The sequence below is a fragment of the Ochlerotatus camptorhynchus genome, unplaced genomic scaffold, assembly GCF_037179485.1.
Source record: "Ochlerotatus camptorhynchus isolate MF236.1 unplaced genomic scaffold, CSIRO-AGI_Acam_v1.1 ptg000193l, whole genome shotgun sequence".
NCBI classification, from domain to species: Eukaryota; Metazoa; Arthropoda; class Insecta; order Diptera; family Culicidae; genus Ochlerotatus; species Ochlerotatus camptorhynchus.
Genome location: NW_027040683.1, coordinates 1,607,410 through 1,631,394, shown reverse-complemented (window position 1 = coordinate 1,631,394; position 23,985 = coordinate 1,607,410). Strand labels below are relative to the sequence as shown.

The 23,985-nt window shown below is 38.2% G+C and overlaps 1 protein-coding gene across 1 annotated transcript in view; it reads right to left on the bottom strand.

The window, feature by feature from the left end:
- Positions 1–23,985, bottom strand: part of usp (ultraspiracle) — a 195,747-nt gene that overhangs the window by 121,567 nt on the left and 50,195 nt on the right. The window contains exons 2-6 of the mRNA XM_065223588.1: positions 21,346–21,718; positions 20,372–20,573; positions 20,157–20,306; positions 4,612–4,782; positions 4,317–4,542 (exon numbers count right to left, since the gene is read on the bottom strand). Coding sequence (XP_065079660.1) covers positions 4,317–4,542; positions 4,612–4,782; positions 20,157–20,306; positions 20,372–20,573; positions 21,346–21,718 — 1,122 coding nt within the window. The remainder of the gene's footprint in view (positions 1–4,316; positions 4,543–4,611; positions 4,783–20,156; positions 20,307–20,371; positions 20,574–21,345; positions 21,719–23,985) is intronic.

Genomic DNA, 23,985 nt, shown 5'->3' with positions numbered 1-23,985 from the left:
AGTATATCCCGTTTTTTATAGTTGCCACTCTTGCATTTATCGCAAGGATCCGACTCTAATTGAAAGGTCCCGCTATTTATACCCTTCGGAGTGTTGAAACACCCTCCAAAGGCGCGCCCCTTTGTCAGTCAAAATTGGATTCCTTAGCAACAAAATTAAGGTATGACACCGATAATGACCATGCATCAGAACCCTAGTCTTAACCACTTCAAACTAGGGAACAACGAATAGAAGATTAGGAATTACATAGATGAAGACAACTAACTCATTTTTTTTCCTTGTTTCAAGATCATCCTCGGTAGACAAAGCCGAGTCTTGTCACTATCAACAAGGCATAAAAAAGTAACAAGGACTAAGATGTGTTCCTTGGATTACTGAAAAATCCTGTTCCCCTAGTTTGAAGTAGTCAGGACTAGGAATCGGTGGTAGATCTTACATCCCGTAACGTACCACGAAAAGGTGATCTACCTACGTTACGGGGCGACCATAAGGTTAAGAAGGACGCAAATTATTTCATTTATAGAAATGATCGTCTTGATGGACCCTGTGGTGGCGTTACCATCATTGTTCATATACGAATCAAACATAAAATTCTTTCTTCATTTGAAACCAAAGTTTTTGAAACTTTGGGTGTTTCTGTTGAAACAAAATTTGGACAACTTACGTTTATAGCTGCCTATTTGCCATTCCAATGCGTAGGCCAGCAAAAGAATTTTCTAAATGGTGACCTTCAGAAACTTACCCGTCATAGGTCTAAATTCTTCATTATTGGTGATTTTAATGCAAAACACCGCTCATGGAATAATGCTCAAAGCAATTCCAATGGTAATATTCTGTTTGATGATTTTTCTGCAGGTTATTACACTATTCAATATCCAAACAGCCCAACATGCTTTTCTTCTGCTATTGTTGTAACTGATTCATGTCAACTTTGTAGCCAATTGGTTACCCATGCTGACTTCGGTTCTGATCACCTTCCAGTAACTTTTGAAATATCCCAAGAAATAATTTCTAATCCCAACAGCTCTACTTTCAATTACCATAGAGCTGATTGGGAGCAGTATCGAACATTTATGGAATATAACTTCGATCCAAACATTCCTTTGCAAACCAAAGATGAAATTAATTATGCTCTTGAATCTCTGACTACTTCTATAGTTGAAGCAAGAGCTACTTCAGTACCAAAATGCGAGGTTAAATTCGATTCAATTATAATAGACGACGATCTTCAGCTCTTGATCCGTCTTAAAAATGTACGTAGGAGAAAATATCAAAGAACACGCGATCCTGCCATGAAAGTTATCTGGCGGGATTTACAAAAACAAATTAAAAAACGATTCTCTGCCCTGAGGAACAAAACTTTTGAAAATAATGTTTCTAAATTAGACCCGAGTTCCAAACCCTTTTGGAAACTCACAAAAATTTTGAAAAAACCTCAAAAGCCTATTGATCACAAATTTGGAAAAAGCTCAGAAACTTGCTAAGCAATTCGAGAGTTCCCACATTTTCAGTTTGGGTCTTACTAGTCCTATTGAGAATAAGGTTGCTCGGGATTATCTGAATATTTTCTCTCGGGAAAATATTTTTGATGATTCCTGGGGGACTGATTTGGACGAAGTAAGATATAACTAAAAAGTTTCATAATATGAAAGCTCCAGGTGCTGATGGAATTTTCTATATCCTCATCAAAAAAACTCCCAGAGATTACCTTGTATTTCTTGGTAAAATTATTTAACCGATGTTTCCATTTGGCATACTTTCCTGATAAATGGAAAAATGCAAAAGTTGTTCCAATTTTGAAGCCGGATAAAAATCCGTCCAATAAGTTTGCTTTCTTCAATAAGTAAACTTTTTGAAAAGATAATTTTAAATAGAATGATGCTTCACATCAATACGAACTCAATTTTTGCAGATGAGCAGTTTGGATTTCGCCATGGGCATTCAACTACTCATCAACTCTTAAGAGTTACCAATTTAATTCGTTCAAACAAATCTGAAGGCCACTCAACTGGAGTTGCTCTTCTAGACATAGAAAAAGCATTCGACAGTGTTTGGCATGAAGGTTTGATTGCCAAATTGAAAAAGTTTAATTTTCCACTTTATATTATGAAATTAGTTCAAAATTATGTAACTGACAGAACTCTGCAGGTAAATTATCAAAATTTCAAATCTAATCGACTACCTGTTAGAGCAGGAGTTTCTAAGGGGAGCATTCTTGGGCCTATATTCACTTCGGACCTCCCTGATTTGCCTCAGGGTTGCCACAAATCTTTGTTCGCTGATGACACAGGCATTTCCGCTAAAGGAAGAAGTCTTCGTGTTATTTGCAGCAGACTGCAGAAAAGTTTAGATATTTTCTCTTCTTATTTACAAAAATGGAAGATTTCTTCCAACGCTTCCAAAACTCAACTTATAATATTTCCACATAAGGCTAGAGCTTCCTTCTTGAAACCTAGTAGTAGGCACATAGTCACTATGAACGGAGTTCCAATTTCCTGGTCAAACCAAGTGAAATATCTTGACCAAAAATTAACTTTTAAAGATCACATTGTGGGCATTCAAGCCAAATGTAACAAATATATAAAATGTTTGTATCCTCTTATAAACAGGAAATCCAAACTTTTTGTCTGACGAATAAACTTCTAATTTTTAAACAAGTTTTTAGACCGGCCATGCTTTACACTGTGCTAATATGGTCTAGTTGTTGCACTACCAGGAAAAAAGCCTCCCTGGTACAGTACTACCGAAGTAAATAGAATTTCGAATGTTGAGACTTTAGAACAAATGTCCAACAAAATAATAATTAATTCCCTTTATACCTAGATAAGATTTAGTTTTAGTTTTTAGTTTTAAGATTTCAATTGTTATACTGACATGCAGGTTTAAAAAACCTGTTTAAAATACTGTACAATGTAAAAACACTTAGATATATATCATAACAATTAAGGCTGGTAAGTTACTGTAATAACTGGAGCACCTAGGTTAAAATGAAATGTAATTTATTTTGAATTTGGAACAAATAAAGAGTTAAAAAAAAGGATGCAGTTGAATAAAATAGTCAAGAAGTCATTTCTTCAATAGGCGCCATTGTTGGGATGTTAATCTAAATGCATATAGAGGTACCAGACATGATTTGCACTGCAGTGTCCTCTGTGAACAATTAATGGAAAACAGATTGAGTGTAGTTTCCGATAGATGTCACCGCAAACAACAGCAGTGATGGAAAAAGAAAGCAGAAGCTTGACTAAATGGTTAAGGTACACCGGGGCCAGTTGAAACGCGTGGGGAAGTTGAAACGGTAGGTGTATCTCTAAGCGGAAGTGAATAATTACTGAGTTATTTCTAATCTAGTAGTCTGCGGCAGTACACAATGCCTCTCAAAAATAAATACAGTGAATAATCACTTCCGCTAAGAGATACACTTACCGTTTCAACTTTCCCGTGCGTTTCAACTTGCCCCGGTGTACCTTAATTGGTTATTCGAGTGCACGCCGAATACAATAGGTAATGGGGGTTTTCTTTCGAGTGAGTGGCTAGCTAGATAACTAGACCTAGCTCGGTAAATTTTCTATGTTTATCTATTTGCGAATAAAGTTAAACGTTTTTATTACATCTTCATCTTTTTGTTTGTATCAACAGAGTTCCATTTTTTGTAATCTTAGATCGATTTTTCATAAAATCTATTTGCACCATTTTTTTCATTTTCATTACTTTTAACTCATATTTAATATATATTAAAATATATCTATCATTTAATAAGTTACTGAGTCCTACAATTTGCTTAAAACTTCATAGAATTTGTTTTCTGAAATAAGAAAATTCCTAAAATTCAAGCTTCTACAGCTGCAGAAAGTAAATCCTATCATATAGTATAATTAAAAAAAAAACTGATGAGGAGAAGAATGCTGTGAACATGTTTGATTTAATTTTCATTTTTTTTTACTTTGATTCTAACCACAAGTTTGCTTAGTTCCAGCGCGTCTTACATCGGCATATCGAGCATCTCGACGATAAAATTGTCCAAATGCTTATCACTTAGCAACCGAATAAAGTTCAGATGATCGAGACACTTCAGGCTAATCGACCGCAGGGCCGGTAACCTCAGCAGTAGCTGAGCAAATCGGCCATCCTCGGAAGGATGCTGCTGTTTGCAGTGCTCGTCCAAACAGGCGTAGATCTTCTCCCGCATGCTGTCGATCTCTTTCTGACACTTCAGTCCTCGAATGTCTGATTATTCATCACAAAAGAAAAAGAGCAAATCGATTCGTTAGATCAGCCGGAAGGGACAGATTATATAAGAGCAAAAGATTACATACCGGGATTAAACAGTATGATAGCTTTGAGAACTCCAAGCTCAGCTCGGGTCACGTCCAGTCTTTTCATTTTGATTCCGAGCTCACAAAGGATACGATCGAACAGCGTGTCAACCCCAGCCTGCTGGGCACTGTTCCGGTGCAGGGTAAAGTTCGGTCCTAAGCACATGAGCTGAGGCTGTCGGACCGTCACCCGGCTGCCATCAGACGAGCGTTCGGTTTCAATGTACTGAAACGTGGAGAGTAGGTTTTAGAAGGTGGCCAATGGTTGATGCTGAAAATACTGTTAACATCATACCTCCATACTTCTCCAGGCAACGGCAGCGATGAGCATCTCGTTCCATCCGCATCGTAGTAACATCACCTGATCGTCCCGGTGGAGATTGGTAAAGTGGGGCAACCGTCGGGCAAAGTCTATCAGCTGGTAGATCTGCTTGTTTACCATCTGGCAAAGGTGCGATACGGCTCCCTGAAATAAAAGCATATTTTTTTCGAATGAGACGGTGGAAATGGTTTCTGTGCTTATTGGTCATGAGATGTAACGATTGTACGACTTTTCCCCGAAAACCAGTCCCCCGAAAACACTTTCCCCGAATGTAACTTTTCCCCGAAAAACATTTCCCCGAATGGAACAGTTCCCAGAAAATAATTTCCCCAAATGTACCATTTCCCCGAATCTGCGAATCTTCGCTGGTTAACTACTTGTATCGAAAAATACCACAATAAACATATTAATGTGCATCGAATAAAGACAATAGTTTGACTTTCGTTAAAACAAAATGTAAAGGTCAAGCTCCTGAAATCGGTGTAATCCTATTTCAGCAGCTTTTGACCTTTCCATGTAGTTTTAACGAAAGTCAAACTTTTGTCTTTATTCAACACATATTGATTTCTTCGTGCTCCATACAATTTTAGATTCACCCTATAAGGAGTCGCCATGTGACCAATATGTATGGCATAGGGACGCATGATATCTTTTCTTTGTTTGTATGGAGCTTTTTTTTAACGATTGTACCTATCAAACAAACACACACATTGTATGCAATTAGCTCCATGGATCATACCATATTATACGTCAAAGAATGAACTATGATTCAAAGAAGGAAAATTTCTTGCGACAAGCAAAATTTTCCCTTCTTCGTATCACAGCTCGTTCTTTAACGTTTTGAAGAATAAATATCTGACTAATTTATCAAAGCGATATCTCATTGTAATAAAATTGAAGAACGAGCCGTGATACAAAGAAAGGAAAATGATATCTCTTTGATAAAACCAATTAGATAGATATTATGCGATACGTTAAGAAACCAGCTGTGCTACAAAGAAGGAACATTTCTTGAAACAAACAACGATTTTTCTTCTTTGTATAAGGGGTGATGTACAAATTATGTCACGCCCTAAGGAGGGACGTGTAGAAATCTGTGATTGATTGATTTTGCCTCAATTTCGCGTGACATAATTAATGTATGGCCCCTAACGGCTCGTTTTTTTTAATTTGATTACGATTAGATATCAGTTTTATAAATTAGTAAGATATTTATTCTTCAAAACTTTAAAGAACGAGCTGTGATACAAAGAAGGGAAAATTTTGTTTGTTGCAAGAATGTTTCCTTCTTTTTATCTTAGTTAATTATTTGACGTATAACTTGGTATGTTCCATGGAGCTAATTGCATACAATGTATGTGTGTGTGTGTTGGATAGGTACGAACGTTAAAAAACTCCATACTAATAAATAAAAGATACCATGCGTCCCCATGCAATACATGCTATAGTCACTTTGCGACTCCTTATAGGCCGAATCCAAAATTGTATGGAGCAAGAAGAAAACACCATACACCGATTTCAGAAGTGTTTGCACACTTAGATTATTTCACCGAAATCTGTGAAATTTTACCGAAATCTCAACAGCGAACGTTCGGTAAACAGTTCGGTGATTTTTCACAGATTTCCTGTATTTTTTCACAGATATTCGGTGAACAATTACAGGAAATCTGTGAAAAATCACCGAACTGTTTACCGAACGTTCAGCTGTTGAGATTTCGGTAAAATTTCACAGATTTCGGTGACATAATCTTAGTGTGTGACCTTTACATGTAGTTTTAACGAAAGTCAAACTATTGTCTTAAGCGAACCCCACACGGTAAGAAATATTGTCAATACTTACAAGTATTGACAATAATATTGATGATGTGAATACAGATATATTGTCAATACCGATGTATTGACGTCAATATAAAATGCATTGACAATACGATTATTGTCAATGCAAACAGTCGTGTAGGGTCCACTTTAATTCGACACACATTGATATGTGTATTGTGGTATTGTTCGAAACAAGTAGTTAACCAGCGAAATATTTGATAAAACTGACACAATTTTCCCTTCTTTACATGAAAGCTCAGTCTTTATGCTCATTACAATCAGCTATCAATTTGATAAACCGCCAAATGTCATAACAAGTCATAACCACAAACTTTATCTAGGGTGTTGAACGACTTTGTTCTGTTTATCAATATTCAGCAGAGATATTTTTCTCAATTTCATATAGATAAGTTGTAACAAACCCAAGGATCATATTTAAATAGATCGCACAGTGTAAATTGTATCTTTCGGGGAACTAGTTCTTTCGGGGAAATAGTTTTCGGGAAAACGTTCCTTTCGGGGAACTGGTTCATTCGGGGAATCGTATTTCGGGGATAAAACTTTCGAGGAAAGTGTTTTCGGGGAACTGGTTTTCGGGGAAAAGTCGTACAATCGATGTAACTACTGTAGTTGGTGGCGACTACTGTCGGAAATTTTACACAAACTGCTTTCCGTTAGTTGTGTTCATCCAACCGACATTTATCGCCTTCACCATAAGTAGAAAATATCAACCGTAGCAATTCAAGACCAACAATAAGGCTGTCCACGAGACAGTTGCGATCAGCTGACTTTAATTTCTATACTGGGGGACACTTTGTGAAAACCGAAAATGGAACATGAAACAAAATTATGAAAGATTTTGAACATTAATAACTCAGCTGCCCCTGGATCAATTTCAATAATTTTATCACCAATCGATCAGAAATATGTCTACGCAATGCTTCCATCTGATGATTTTCAACAAGAAACTATTGAAAAAGTGGTAACGTCAAGCATTATCCAAAGTACAAATAAAAAGTGATAATTTTTCACTGGTTTCATGAAATAAACATTGTTCCCAAACGCAGTTGTCATAATCGAGTACCACTTGGTTGCACATCATTCTGCTTTAACCTGAAAAGATATAAAACAACGCTGCTGTCTAGCCTCAACTCATTTTCGCTTCGAACGCCGTGGTGAGCAGACAGAAGCAGAGTGAGAAGCAGCAAAAGCAGTCGTCTGGCCCGCCGTGGCGGTTTCAAACGTGTCTCCGGCCATCGATGTCGTCTACGTTTTGAAGTGACAGACGAACTCTGTACAGCTTCGGAGGTTAAATCATCACCATTTTTGGCATCAAAACGGCCCTTTGCTGGACCAACAAGCTTATTATAGTAAGTTAGAATAAAATTTATCTGCCTTTTGGTCCATATTCAGAACCACATGCCCCCAACGACCACACCAAATGTTCTCCAGAGTTGTAATCTTGTAACCAAACTTGAAAGCAGGGGTGCAAGTGATTTTGATCGATTCTCTTCATCAACTTTCTCTTTAAAAAAAAATAATACTACAAATTTGGGACGCCTACAAATCAAAAACGGAAAGAGTTAAGATAATAGATGATCGATCAATTAAAAGAACTAAATTTTCTTCACATTTGTTTCGTGCCCTAGCGGTCCTACGTCAAGCTCCCGTTCGTGCCCCTAGGCACAGACCCTTCTACTTTTTTTCTTTACCAAGAACTTTTGACAGATCACAGTAGAACTGGCAGTTTATTCTCATATGAATTTCTGCTTTGTTTATGTTTACATTCAACAAACCTTGTACGGCAATTTTGTCGCGAACCGAAGTCCGCCAGCGCAAACCAACCAAATGAACCGGTAGGGGAAATTCTCCTCTACCCGATTGTGTTTTAGGTTTGCGCATGTAGGTTTCGGTTCGCGAGAAAATGGCCTTACAAGGCTTGTGTTTACAACATGGAGTTGATTCTTACTGTAACACATTAGAGTGTTAACCGCCTCCGCCATGGCAGGACGGCCCAACTCATCATCCTCCTATCACAATCAATGTTTGAAAATTTGGGTTCAATAAACCTCCTGCATTTCTGTGTTAAGTTTCAATTTTACGTATCTTTTCATTTACATTGGACTGAATCGAGTGTTTCATTTATTCTATTAAATAATTATCAAACCAAACACTAAACAGTCCATCGATTCTTACTGCTTTTTATTTGAGGAGTGTCTCTTTGTCATACAATCATTGCTCATGGGTTTACTTTTTTGAGTTTTTTGACCATATTGCACGAAAAAAAACAACATGGACAACCAAATTGGGCAAATATGGGCAACATACGAACAACTCAAAATGGTCTTTGATGTTACTTTATTTTTGGCTTTTGTGATCAAGTAGCAAAGGCATTGTTGTGCCCAACGCTTTTACGGTGTAATATAGTTGAAATCAGGTAGCCGAACCCTGTTAATTGACCACTTTGTCAAGCAGTTTTGGCGTGACTTTCTACCAGCGATTTCACAAAACTGGACCAACTAATTTCTGGGGTTGGTTGGAAAATGCTAACATGAAGCTTTAATGTGATAATTTATTAGCTAGAGAATGATCTTTTTTAGAAGAGGGTAGGTGGATAGTTCCGTTAGAGTACGGCAGTATGAAAATTGAATAGAAGTTGAAAATGAGCGAAGGGCCATTAATGCGACAGTTTTTAAAGATAGACGCACATCTTTGCCTAACCCGTACGATGTACGCGGAGACTTGAAGTATGTCTCCAAGTCTACAGTCTAATTTCTATTTTTTAATGAAACGCACAAATTATGGCTACTTTTCTCGAGATTCTAGAAGAAAAAAAAATCTCAAAATAATGTTTTATTTCAAAGTTCGAGTGGTAGTAAACGTCATTTCAACAGCTCGAATGAAGTGGTTAATTGACAGATGCGAGTAGCGCTTTGCACCAACACAAGCGCGCACTAACAGCAGAGTAAAAGCTAAGAGGAAGAGGAGACAACTGCCTTCTTACTCTTTTATCTCTATCTCTATCTATATCTATCTCCATCTCTATCTTACGCACTCCAAATTGACCAATCACGAGCTGGTTCGCGTTTGACAGAAAAGTGGTTCGTTTTCGCCCCCGTATTGTCTCTTCTTCCTCTTAGAGTAAGAGTAAAGCCCTCTAATAAAAGTATGAACGGCCACAAAACTGAAAAAAAAGTTGTTCCAATCGAGCAAACCACTGCATTTTGACGGTTCGATTGGAACTACAGACGTCCATACTTTTACTTAGTCTTAGAGGACTTTAAGTAAAAGCGGGTTGGATCGTAGCAGAACCTTTTTAGTGTAGTTAGTCGCAGTTTGATCGTTGCATGAAATAAAATCGTTGCATGGAACATGAAATGTTTCTCAGAAGATATTAGTGGAATAAATTTAAAATTTCGATTTGTTACAGAATTGCATGAAACCGACGATGTCTGGTACCTCTTTATATCGTCCCAATAAATGCTACAACCTCACAATTTGAAGACTCAAGAAAAACAAGATTGAATATTCCACTTGTTTTCAAGACGCCAGTATGGTTTCGTGTCCATGAAAAGTTAACAACACTAAGCCCTGCCCCAAAAAGGATTTCCCACCGTTTTTATGAATAGGACGGGGCTTAGAAAGTATATGTTGCGCCAAGTATGCAAAAAAGGATGGACTTCGTTTTCGTTTTCAAGCACAAAAGAGGGTTGTAGGTAGAGCTTCCATTTCCCGGCGGTTTCCACCATCCTGGAATTCGGGAAATATTTATCATCGCAGGATGATTTAAAAAAGAGAGATTTCTTCAAACTAAGGACATATCTTCATTTTGAAGACATTTAATGATTTTTGAAGTTGATTGAAGACATGTGGAAGCTGAAGAAGAGTTCCAAGAGTTTTTTTTATTCAAAGCTGGCATATTAAGATATTTGATAAATAAATTAAGTTTTCGACTTCATATTTTAAGCTCCTTCCTGAACATATCAAATATGAATAATGTAACCAAAAGCGGATAGTTCAGAATAAAACTTGATCCACTTGAATGTTCACAGGACTTCATTGAAATCTTCGATTAGCTGGAGATCTTCTAAATACTTCCTGATCAATGTGCAGTTTTGACAGTCTTCACTATAATACTTGATCAACCAGAAGCCTTGAAAGATATCCAGAGGACTTAATCTTTGATCAGCAGGATACGTTTTAAGTACTTCCTGACCGATCGGCTACCTCGAGAGAGCAAATTGAATGTTCGACCAGTTTAAGATCTTCAGATTTCCTGATCAACTTGAATTCACTAATATCTGATCAACCCAAGGGGTAATCAACTCCGTACACTGTGCCTAAACACAGCATGTTAAACTGTTCGGCACGTTAAGACACACATATATATATACATATATAAGCAATCATAACGAAATTTAAAGAAAATAAACCAACCCACTCAAAGCTCTTCATAAAGGGATTCCGTTAAGAGGTTCGACAAATTTAAAGGATTTAGTTTTATGTTTGTTTGAGTGTTTAACGACGATTTAATGACAAGATGGCTCTGTTTTTTGTGAATGCGAACAATTCAACGAGGTGAATCAGTTGTAAGAGCAGAAAGACTTCAGAGGCTGAATGAGAGAGAAAGTGAGCTTTATTTTTCCAGAAGTTTGAGTATGCAATAAGGTGATCCAAGAGACGTTTCTCAGTGGAACTGACAGCTAGAAATCTAGTGTGTGAGTGATCTGGTGATAATGGTGCTGAATGTAAACATAAACAAAGCAGAAATTCATATGAGAATAATCTGCCAGTTCTACTGTGATCTGTCAAAAGTTCTTGGTAAACAAAAAAGTCAGCTGATCGCAACTGTCTCGTGGACAGCTTTATGACGATGATGGCTTCGTTCAAGATGAAATTCATAATGGGAGGTATTCTCAAATCGAAAATCGTCATTAGCAGTGTTAGTTCTCTTGGTCCGTTTTGCTGTACGTTCTAATTACACACATTCAACTGCTTGCGCAACTCGCAACCCAATCAGAATGTTGTGTATGCGTAACTAAACCGTTCACTTCTATCGCATCTCTCATTTCCTTACCCTTCTCTTACCCGCAGCTTTCCACTTACTGTTTTTTTTTTTTACAAAAAGTCTGCAAGTGCGAACACCTCTATATCTAATTTCATCTTGGCTTCATTTTTTGTGAATGTAAACCATTTAACGAGCCGAGTCAGTTGAGCGAGCAGAAAGGCTAACAGATTGTTTGGATGCGGTTTTCATCAAATTCGGTTTTTGATAAATTTTCGGCCTTTTTGGTTTTCGGTCTTTCTGGCTCCCGGTAGAAAGCATCATAATCAACGATACGATAGGCTTGGGTGATATCTTTGAGGACCCTGAGTCGATCAGATGATTTAAAACTGATTCGACGATGTTACTTTTAGGGTGGGTTCGGGATTTACTTCAGCCGGGGAGGATTTAATAGACAGAAATTTCATTCATCATCGCTCGGGTTTCTCCTTTGCTCCGGTACACTTACAAGGAATGAACAGTTTAACGGAACATCGAGACAGAATTTTATCGATGCATTAAATTTGCTTGACCACCTAGATGAACACCCTATAGGTTTGGTGGCTTCCAGTTACTCCTCCACCTCCCATTCTAACGTTCTAATGATAATGCTTGCCCTGATCCATCAGAGAAATTGAGAATGTAAACACAATCACAAGTCATAACCTAAAGGTAAGGGTTGCAGATGAGTGTGCTGGTCGAAAGATCATATATGATTACCTAAAACGGGGTATCTTTGATAATGTGGGTAACTTTGATAGTATAATATAAAGATAAATTTACTCGCTGTGCTTTTTCCAAATAAGAAACATTGGTTCCATATTGTAGCTTAGGGTATTTCCGTTGATATGGTATGTGTTACATATTTTACAACAATATAAAAAAAAAACATCGACTTATTACCACTTCCTACTTCTCTCCCTTCCGCTCTCAGAATTCGCCAATTCGGTGTCTCTCGTTGTGTTTTCTGCTGAGACTGAGCAATATTCGATACCGCGAAACATCTCCGCAGTTATGTTTTCTTTCGGCGCAGGAGATGTGCGGTAATCAAAAGTTAAGAATGTAGCTAAGCATCTACAATAACATTCTACCAAATTTTCATGTGCGTAGTCCTCTGCAACAGCCGAACGTACGAATGAATAGGGTGACTATAGCGCATTTTATGAAAACGTCACAAGTTTTTATCGCTGTTTTAAATCAATAATTACGAAGAAACCATAAAGCCTACAAGGTTACTACCAAAGACACAAATCTAGGGAACTGCATGGAGAATGTTTTGTAGAACAACTAAATAAACAGAAATGAAAATTTTCAACTTAAAAACACTAAAATGTATGAAATTTCACCAGTTTTTTTGGTACTTTCAACATACTTTTCAATTTTAATGTATGATAATTAACTTTAATCGAGTTCTTTTCTAGACAGCATTGATAACTAATACTTTAATCTTTCATTTGGTATGTTGAAATCAGAAAACCACAATAAGATTAAAAAAATATAGAGAACCAAAGTTGGCAAAACAAAAAAACATAAAATGTTGAATAACTCACTTAGCAGTCATTTCCGACCCTATGTTTCATGGGGATTTTTTCATAACTTTAGGAGCCCTATCTACCCTGAAAATATGTAAAACCCGGAACCAAACACCCTCTATATATATACATATATATAAGCAATCATAACGGAATTTAAAGAAAATAAACCAACCCACTCAAAGCTCTTCATAAAGGGATTCCGTTAAGAGGTTCGACAAATTTAAAGGATTTAGTTTTATGTTTGTTTGAGTGTTTAACGACGATTTAATGACAAGATGGCTCTGTTTTTTGTGAATGCGAACAATTCAACGAGGTGAATCAGTTGTAAGAGCAGAAAGACTTCAGAGGCTGAATGAGAGAGAAAGTGAGCTTTATTTTTCCAGAAGTTTGAGTATGCAATAAGGTGATCCAAGAGACGTTTCTCAGTGGAACTGACAGCTAGAAATCTAGTGTGTGAGTGATCTGGTGATAATGGTGCTGAATATAAACATAAACAAAGCAGAAATTCATATGAGAATAATCTGCCAGTTCTACTGTGATCTGTCAAAAGTTCTTGGTAAACAAAAAAGTCAGCTGATCGCAACTGTCTCGTGGACAGCTTTATGACGATGATGGCTTCGTTCAAGATGAAATTCATAATGGGAGGTATTCTCAAATCGAAAATCGTCATTAGCAGTGTTAGTTCTCTTGGTCCGTTTTGCTGTACGTTCTAATTACACACATTCAACTGCTTGCGCAACTCGCAACCCAATCAGAATGTTGTGTATGCGTAACTAAACCGTTCACTTCTATCGCATCTCTCATTTCCTTACCCTTCTCTTACCCGCAGCTTTCCACTTACTGTTTTTTTTTTTACAAAAAGTCTGCAAGTGCGACCCAACTAACAATTTTCACAATGTAAACGCTTTACTCATTTCATTTATACAGCCTCAAGCTGTATTCAAACGTTATACGATATGAGGAAACCTTTACTCAACCTCTACACAAGCAAATCTGGCGAACTTAGTCAGCTACTTATGGCTGTTGGAACGGTCGGGAGAAGCTCTTATTGCATATCCATTAACGCTTCTATACAGCTGTTATCCTGCTGTTTATTTGTGTGTGAACTTGAAAGGCGCCTATTCAACCTTTTCCCGGTTATCCAATAATCACTACACAGCTTTCTCTTGAAGCCGGGTTAAATACTGTTTACGCTTTTTTATGAAGGAATTTATTGAGTTTATTTTGCTGTGAAATCAATTAATCGAAATTAGCTACAAATCATCACCAAATTATTTACCCTGCACCGGAACCTGGAATCGAACTCGAGACGACCTCATTGGCAAACCTTGACACTACCAACTGTGCCACTTTGAACTTATGTAAACAAATCAACATTCCCTTCTACAACAAAATCGCTGAGTAGAGGCTTTATAATAGTGCACACGAATCACTTTTCTCGACTAGTTATAAAAGAGCAGAGTAAAAGCTGTAAAACTGCACACGTCTAAAAATAAACCTAGTTGACTGTGAAAATGCTTCCGAAGTTGCTCTAACACAGTTAGTAAGCTGAGTACAGGTTGTTTAGTTGTTGAAAAAGCACTTTTGATGTTTATATTATTCAGCAAGAGTGGTTGGTTGTTTAGAAGCCATCAAATGAGTAATATATTCACTTTGTTAGCTTTGTTTTGCAGCTACAAGTTGAAAGTTGATTAGTGTGTGTATAGAAGTGACATTAGCGTTTATTGGCTGATGTTATTCAGTGCGACTGACAAATTGAATAATGGTTGTGAGAAAGTTGAGTAAACGCTATCCAAAACTATTTTGCTAGCTTTTGCTTGTAGCTGTATCTGCAGCTTCTTTTCAGCTACTTTACAGCATAACGCTGGAAAAGTTGGCTTACAAAGCTGAAAATGTTAGTTGGGGAACACCTCTATATCTAATTTCATCTTGGCTTCATTTTTTGTGAATGTAAACCATTTAACGAGCCGAGTCAGTTGAGCGAGCAGAAAGGCTAACAGATTGTTTGGATGCGGTTTTCAACAAATTCGGTTTTTGATAAATTTTCGGCCTTTTTGGTTTTCGGTCTTTCTGGCTTTCGGCCTTCCCGATTTTCGGCCTTTTGTGGTACCTTAGAATATTTTCGGCCTTTTTGTGCTTCGACCTTTTGTGATTCGGCCTTCTGTACGGGTCCCGGTAGAAAGCATCATAATCAACGATACGATAGGCTTGGGTGATATCTTTGAGGACCCTGAGTCGATCAGATGATTTAAAACTGATTCGACGATGTTACTTTTAGGGTGGGTTCTGGATTTACTTCAGCCGGGGAGGATTTAATAGACAGAAATTTCATTCATCATCGCTCGGGTTTCTCCTTTGCTCCTGTACACTTACAAGGAATGAACAGTTTAACGGAACATCGAGACAGAATTTTATCGATGCATTAAATTTGCTTGACCACCTAGATGAACACCCTATAGGTTTGGTGGCTTCCAGTTACTCCTCCACCTCCCATTCTAACGTTCTAATGATAATGCTTGCCCTGATCCATCAGAGAAATTGAGAATGTAAACACAATCACAAGTCATAACCTAAAGGTAAGGGTTGCAGATGAGTGTGCTGGTCGAAAGATCATATATGATTACCGTAAAACGGGGTATCTTTGATAATGTGGGTAACTTTGATAGTATAATATAAAGATAAATTTGCTCGTTTGCTTTTTCCAAATAAGAAACATTGGTTCCATATTGTAGCTTAGGGTATTTCCGTTGATATCGTATATAGTTTTTATATGGTATGTGTTACATATTTTACAAAAATATAAAAAAACTTATTAAATGTATTTCCGGTACACCCATCACAAACTCAATGTTGTATTCTTATTGCTTATGAAGTTTTCCGATTATTTACTCATTCAAAGTTTCATATTTAAAGAACTTAATTGTTTGAGTTTCACCTTTTTTTCTACATTCGAATTAAGCGAATTTAGCGAATTAACTCTTGGATCCTCAGTACTTGTTTTAAAAATGGAAAATTTGAAATTTAGAATATACTTTAAAAAACTATCAATGTTACCCCGTTTTACGGTAACTTTGTATGGACCCCTTCACATTGCTCAGTCGCAGGCAATGAGAAGGCGGACTCTCTCGCAAAGGAAGGCGAATTTTATGACAGGCAAATTTCACACGATGAATTTTACCATTTAGTGCGTTAGAGTACCCTTTCGAGTTGACAAACCGATTGGGACACTGGGAATCTTCGACGGTGCACGCTATGTCTGAAAGCACTTTTTTTGCAATTTTTATGTACCTCAGTTTTTTCTTCACAGGAATTTAGTATTGATCATAACAATCAAATCTGTGAAGGTTTTAAAATATTTCATCTTGGGTTTTTTGAGAAAAAGTGTTTTGAAGTACACTTAGCCGTTTATTAAGGCGTATATGGACTATTGACTATACAAAACTGTTACGGATCGAAACAAATTCAGCTAAAAATGATTCAAAAGAGATTAAAGTAGTCGAAATACTATGTTTCAACGGTATAGTAAGATTCCTTTTTCGGTACCATAAGATATCGTAGACTTGTTATGAACTCATGTTTAAATTAATAAAATAATTAAACTCTTGCAAAAATCTATGATTTCATATTTAACAATATGGAATTTCGGGGCTACCGGAGGTTTCGATAGCTCAACTTTCACAAAAAAAAAACCTATGCACTCATCCATGAGTTTATCACCGAAACAATGTCTCATAATAGCATCCATATTGTCCAAAACCTTTAGCTGATTATCAAAATTGCATCCTTCCAAAACTACACATTTATCAAGCAATGGCGTTTATCAAGTACCTACAATGGCAACCAGCGAATCCAAATTGCGCATAAAATGACTAGAATCAACAAATTTGTGGTAAATCGGTAAAACCATCCAAACATTATCTGAAGACTCTGAAAGAGCTATCTAAACGCATGAGTAACATATAACATATAACAAGTATAAAACTACAGTCAACTCTCCATATGTGACAATGTATTTTACATTCACTGAAAAACAGTAACGAGTTCTGCCCGCTCTACTTCGTGATGCATAAGAGATACAGATTTGAGCTACTGGCAAAAATTTTAGCTAATAACAAAACCTACAAAAGCTCCATACATCATTTTGCGGAATTCTGTTGATGAATAAAGTTAGGGGCAAATGAATGTAAATGAATGCATGAAATGAATGTAAATGATTTTCCATGCCTGACTGTAGGACATAGTAATATCTCAGGCAAAAGTATTTTGTGACATGTCAAATCATGGAAAATAGGTAGAATCAATGCCTACTATGATTACGTGGTTGTCTTGGATTGTCCTGCTCGTTTTTTCTTTCTTTTACTCTTATGAGGGAAGAGAAATTAAACAAGAAGCTGTTCAAGCAACAAATATTAATTGATTTTGTGCAAACTCGTCATAACCAATACGGATCTTACTTGCGAGTCAAAGAGAGCTCTTTAACGCCATTTGGATTAATTAAATCATCTTTTGAACCTTGCCTGACTGCATTTGTTCAATTCGTAATAGTTTGGTATCGGCAATAGTCAATATACGCTTTCATAATCGGCATTGTAAACTTCAAAACAGTCTTTCTCAAAAAACCCAAGATGGAATATTTTAAAACCAGCACAGATTTGTTTGTTAGGATTAATACAAACATCCTGTGAAGAAAAAACTGAGGTAGGGGAATTTTCGTATTCTCGTCAATCTAAGCAGCGTCCGAACTTCTATTAGCGATTTCTCAGCGTCACACACATACATGACAGGTTTGTTTGTTGACATTTATCTGCTGCTTGCTTTTCTACCAATTCCAATCGACAGAATTGATCAAAACGGGTTGAACATGTTTTTACAACGCTCCAAACTTCTCAGGTGAGAGTGACTATTGTCGGCAGTCTCTTTTTCTTCGGCACTCTTTCCATTTGAACTGCGTGTTAACCAGCTGTTCTATTATCGGCAACTCGAAATCAGCCGTATTTTGTAGTATGTATATTTCATTTAAAGAAAAGTATGGTATAACAGGAATTCACAGTCGTAAAAATGTAATCAGATTGAAGCTGAAAAGGTAAGGAATCGGCTTTATACATTCAGCGAAGAGTTTTGATGGGAAAATACAGTGAAATAAACGTTTCAATTTCGGTTGCCGAAAACAGTCAATGGGTGCCGAAGCCATAATTTACCCTACATGAATGTTGCAAAAAAGTGCCTTCAGACATAGCGTGCGGTGGTTACATTCAATTATTCCTAATGTTTCTTCGAGAGCGTGGTTTAAAGGCTTGGGCTTAAGTCGTGATTTCATTGCGTGATAAGTAGACTTATGTCCAACCACTACTCGCTAGATGCTCATCTCAATAGAATAAACCTCGTGGACAGCAACATCTGTCGGTGTGGAAACGGTTACGATGACATCGATTACGCAGTTTGGCAATGTACGGATAATGACGCCGCCAGAGAGCGACTTTTGAATACCCTCGAGGCCCAAGGAAGACAACACTATATTCCTATCAGAGACGTGTTGGGAACTTGCGATCTCTGCTATATGCAGTCGATTTATGTATTTCTGCAAATGTCTAGTATAAGAATTTAATTCCTTTTGTCTTTTGTCTCTCTTTACTAGTTTTTGTTTGTCTTGTCCCCCCGTCTCGATGAGTCTCATCGTCGCCGACTGGTCACCATAGCCGGTCGAACTCCAGACCGGACTACCGTTCATATTGGCGACAACGCTCTGATGAGACAACAAAACCTCACCCCCAAGCTTCTCCCCTGATCCTATCTTTCAACAATGTACCCCTCTTACCTCGGGTAAGTTACGAGTATTCGGCCCAACTCCCACTAGACATAGAATTAAGTGAATTTTGTTACAAAAAAAGAACAATGAATTATCGGCTCCGTAAAGCTATCGCGATTGAGCCTTACAAATAAACGGACTAGTTAAAAAAGCTCTCCCATCTTCGGCAAGATGCTTAAGAATGACCTACGGGAGGGGAGTATGCAAAAAAGGAGGGACTTCGAATGTTAATCTAAATCGTTCCCTTGATGCTACAACTTAAACTTTGGCGATTTTGAGTTGATTATATCAAAATATTTATCTCTATAACAAATCAAAATGTGGTCAAACTACGGTAACCAACAAAACAGATATCTATATTTATCAAAACTAGGTAGGGTAGAGAACCACCTCGGCCTAATCGCAAATTTTGGGCCTATCGAGCAGAAAACATCAAACAAATCCATGATTTCAGAGTTAATTATGCGTTTGGTACGATACTTTAGTTAATAAGCTACAGAACGAAGTCAATGAGAACGCGTGATATGAAGGTTTGCACCCATTATTCCCAAAAACAAAATAAAGTGCTCCGACCGAATCAATTTTTACCTTCATCCGATAGGCCGAAGTGAATTCATTTTCGTTTCATTGGCGTTTCATTGGCGTTTCAATGCGTTAGGCCGAATTTAGAATCCGTAGGCCGAGTTTGGCGTCAAGAAGCAGTGTTAGACTTTTGACAATATCTCAACGATTGGTTTCTCCTAATCAAATCTTACGGTACGTACGGAAAAGGTAAATAAATTTGAAAGCCATCAGTAATAATAACATTCCGTTTGGTGCTAAGCTGCACTACACAGCAAAAAAATAATTTTGATATCTCATCAAAGTGGATGCACTCCAATCGTGTCAAAAATATGGTGTTTTATTACTTGCCAAAAAGGACAAAAGTATCATTAATATGAACTGACATTACACTGCTTTTACTGCATTTATTTATTTTTGTGGCCATAAAAATTACATGAGATTTTCGACATGATTAAAGTGCATCCTCTTGGATGTAATATTAAAATTTATTTTTTGCTGTGTAGATTAATAAAGACTAAGTGCGGGTTGTGCTTAATAGGCCGGAAATGGGGTAGTTAACCCTCTATCAGTTTAGAACAATGATATTGTGTGCTACAACTAGGTAACTCGATTTCGTCGAAGAGCCAAAAAATTCAACATTGAGAGAGAAAAACCTCGCTCACGAGCTCAATCTTTCAACATGCCATCTGACGATGTCAGAACAAATACACGGATCTATCCCAAAACATTCGGCTAAGCGAATCATGCTTACCTTGTACTCCGGAGGAATCATCGAGTTGGATCCGACCCGGAGGTACGGGATCGCATTATCACCGCTCTTCTGTTCGCTCAGCTGTTCAGCCTCATGGATTCGCTCGATGGTCACGTCACGCACCGAGCTGGTCGAGTTTATTTCTTCACTCTAAAAGGTTGAGAAAAATCAGATACTTTGGTTCGAACAACGACAAAAACTCCTCTCTAACTCACCTTGATGGAAAACTTCGAACTTCGCTGCCGCTCCTCTTGGACGGCTTCCCGCTTCATGCCGCACATGAGACACTTTTGATATCGGCAGTACTGACAGCGGTTTCTTTGGCGTTTGTCTATCGTACAGTTTTTGTCCTCTCGACATGCATAGGACAAGTCTTTCCGTACCGTCCGTTTGAAGAATCCTTTGCATCCTTCACAGCTGCGGGGCAGAAACAATCAAACAAATTAGCAGAGTTGGATGCAAATGCAAATGAGTACACAGCGATTAATTTATATCATTTCTAGATGCAAATTGCACGTTGCCCATTTGGCTGTGGGGAGCGATAGAGGGACCGCGTTTAAATGTCACGTCAGCCGGGACTGGCTGTTCGCGCAGTAATTAATTATGACCAGTGCGCGCCACTCGGGAGCATCTAGCGAGCAGTCGTGATAGATTTGAGTTATATTAATAATGATAAAAATTAAAATGCTCGATTTGTAGCACTCCAGCCGTGACTGAATCAAATGGAGGTCCCTAGGTGCGGGTTGAGCAGTAGGTTAGTGCACATTGCTTTCAAGACGTTTTATAAAAGTACCTAGGAAATAGAAGCCTGAACCGTTTCCTCACTATAGAAAAACCTGCACACGCCCCCGTTATATACTGCACGATCACTAATCTGCAGCATCGTGGTCTTTGCGCTCCTGGTGACGATGCATCATTCTCGTCTAACGCCAACCCGGACCGGAGCGTGAAAAGCAAATGTCGAGGTCAGTCGTATAATTTTCACGTTCCTTCTCGAGAGTGCACACCGTACCGCACTAGAACAGAGGGAAGAGTACGCGCTCTCTAATGGCATTCCTTTCCATCTTCCACCCTTCCACTACCTAACTTCTAAAAGCCACACCACGCCAGAGGGCGGTCGAGATCACAATTTGCATCTAATTAGATGGGTGTCTTCCATCAACAGCCAGGCCAGCAAGCCAAAACTAACCTATAGACACCGTAGTGCTTTCCACTGGCCCGATCGCCGCAGATCGAACACAAATGCTTGGAACCACTGAGCGGGTGATTTGGCGGATACTGTTGGCTCATGTTGGTGGGAGTTGTGGGTCCACCACCACCGCCGCCGCCTCCACCCCCGGAATTTTGCTGCTGACTGTTGAGACTGTTGACATTCTGTTGCTGTTGCTGAAGGGCTGCCGCGACCTGTTGATTGAATGCTCCCGGGCTGGCCGGGCCGCAGTTGTTGCCGGGCGAGAAGGGACCTACGCTTCCATTCAGCAGCGATATATCCGGTTTGAGATCTGGTTTCATGTCTTGAGGCGACAGCGGGCCCATGTGACCAACGAGGGTGGCATCGAAACCTGCAACAAGAGGGAGAAAAGAAATGTGCAGTTTAGAAGGGATGTAGGAGAGGAATTTTTGCGAATCTAATTCTAGCACGGTGCAACCATCAACGCCGATATCAACAGCTAAAGGGATATTTAATGAAAAAAGCGCTCTTATATTATGGTTTGTATCGCATCAATCGACAAGTTGCAAACTTGAATGAACTATTTCGATCCATTCCTGAGTACTGTGATTTTCTAACTTTTTTGTTCCATGCTACCCTTTTCAAAAATAAATTGCTCACCATCTTTCCTCCTCTAACAAAAAAGTTAGATAGATATATAGAAAATAAATAGATTTGGAAAGTGTGATACATTTCCTATAAGAATTGACCAAGAGCTTATGATTTGAGTTGTTCAAAATGATTTGGTGAGCGACCATGTTGCGTGACGTTACAACGTTTTGTACTTCTCAACTAAACTACTCACCAAGACATTTTGAGCTACTCAAATCAAAAATTCTTGACCAATTCTTATAGGAAATTTAACACAATTTCCAAATTTCCAATAATATATAGGGAATGCTTTTAAAACAAGCACATTAGCTTATTACGTGCTCTCAATTCAGTGTTCTAGATGCACTTCCACAGTTGTTAATTGAGAGCTTTCGATGCCTGTACCATTTTTTGCATTACACCGTGATCAATAAGTTCGGAGACACTTTTAAAATACATTAAAATAACACAACCATTATTTATTGAGTTTCTTGATATATTAAATTGAAAGTACTCTTTATGTAGATTATCTACAGCAAATGTTTCGGTATGACTCCTCCTCCTCCTCCTCCAGTCTTAAACGATTTTCGAAACTGTCACAGGCAGCACGCACTGATTCCATGGGCATTCCGTCCCAAAAATTTCTGGATAACTGCCTTGAACTGATCCGAATATCAGATTTTGAGATCCTTCAGTTTTGATAGCCTGTATGACCAAACGAAAAAATCAATGGATTCAGATCAGGAGAGCTGAGAGGCCATTCAGTCTTCGCCAGGAAATCCGACAAATTGTCTCTACACCAGGCCTGAACAATATATCCTGTGTAAGCTGGCACTCCGTCTTGCTCGAACACATAGTGATCTTCTCCTTGGAGCTGTCGTAGGTTTGGGGCAAACATTTTCTTCAAAACTTCCGTTTTATAATACACGGCATTGATTTTTAACCCTTTATCAATGAAAATCAAAGGTAGATTACCACGCTTACAAATTGCACCCCAAACCCAAACCACTGAAGCTGCACTTTGAAATCGAGGTACATTTATTTTGGACGCAGGAATATTTTCCTTCGCTGATGCCCAGATCCGATCATTTTGAGGGTTGTGAGACTGCTCCAGGACAAATAGTTTCTCATCAGAAAAATGAACTCGTGACCAGCGTGCCGCGATAGTATCTAATTAGTTCGATCCAATCTCTTTTGCTTTGATAATGCGGAAATACCATGAACTTTTCGTTTCTTAAAAGCAATATTGTGAGCAAGGAATCAAAAATATCTCCAAATGATAAAATGACAAGCGATCAACGAACCGAATGTAGCGTATGTCAGAAGTGGAAAGCAATAATGATATAATCTTTTTCTTTTGTTCATGACAAGCAGTCCGTGCGACACAGCTCACTCGGGACGGTAGAAGGAAACGAGCAAATTGTTGGGAAGCTGCTTCAGAAAGTAAAGCCGAAGATGATATACGTGTGTTAATGGGAATTTTTTTGTTACGTCTTTCGACGTAGACTACGTCTTACGGGAAGGTACTGGGGTAAATCGAAAATCAAAAATTGCGACCGCCACGAAAAGGTGTAAGATTTTGAACGCTTATAACTTTGTCATTTATAGATGAAATTAAAATCCAAACACACCAATCGATAGGAAATACCTTTCGTAAGCTGTTGCAATAAACCGTTTTTCTATATATTTTTTTTTAATCTGGACAAATAAAAAGTGATAATTTATTACTGTTTTCATGAAATAAACGTTCTCCCCAAACCCAGTCATCATAATCAAGTACTATTTGGTTGCACATCGTGCTGCTTAAATCTGAAAAGCTATAAAACAGCGCTGCTAATGTGCCTCAACTCATTTTCGCTTTGGACGGCGGGTAAGCAGGTAGCATCAGCAGTAGCAGCAGTAGGAAGGCGGTTTCTGTCAAGCGCGCAGCGTTCGAGTTTTGCACCTCGAACTTTGCGCGTCGTTCCCGTCGAGATCACTGGCTGCTGGTAGCAGCGTCGCCTCGATGGCGCAAGCGCTCCTTGGCTG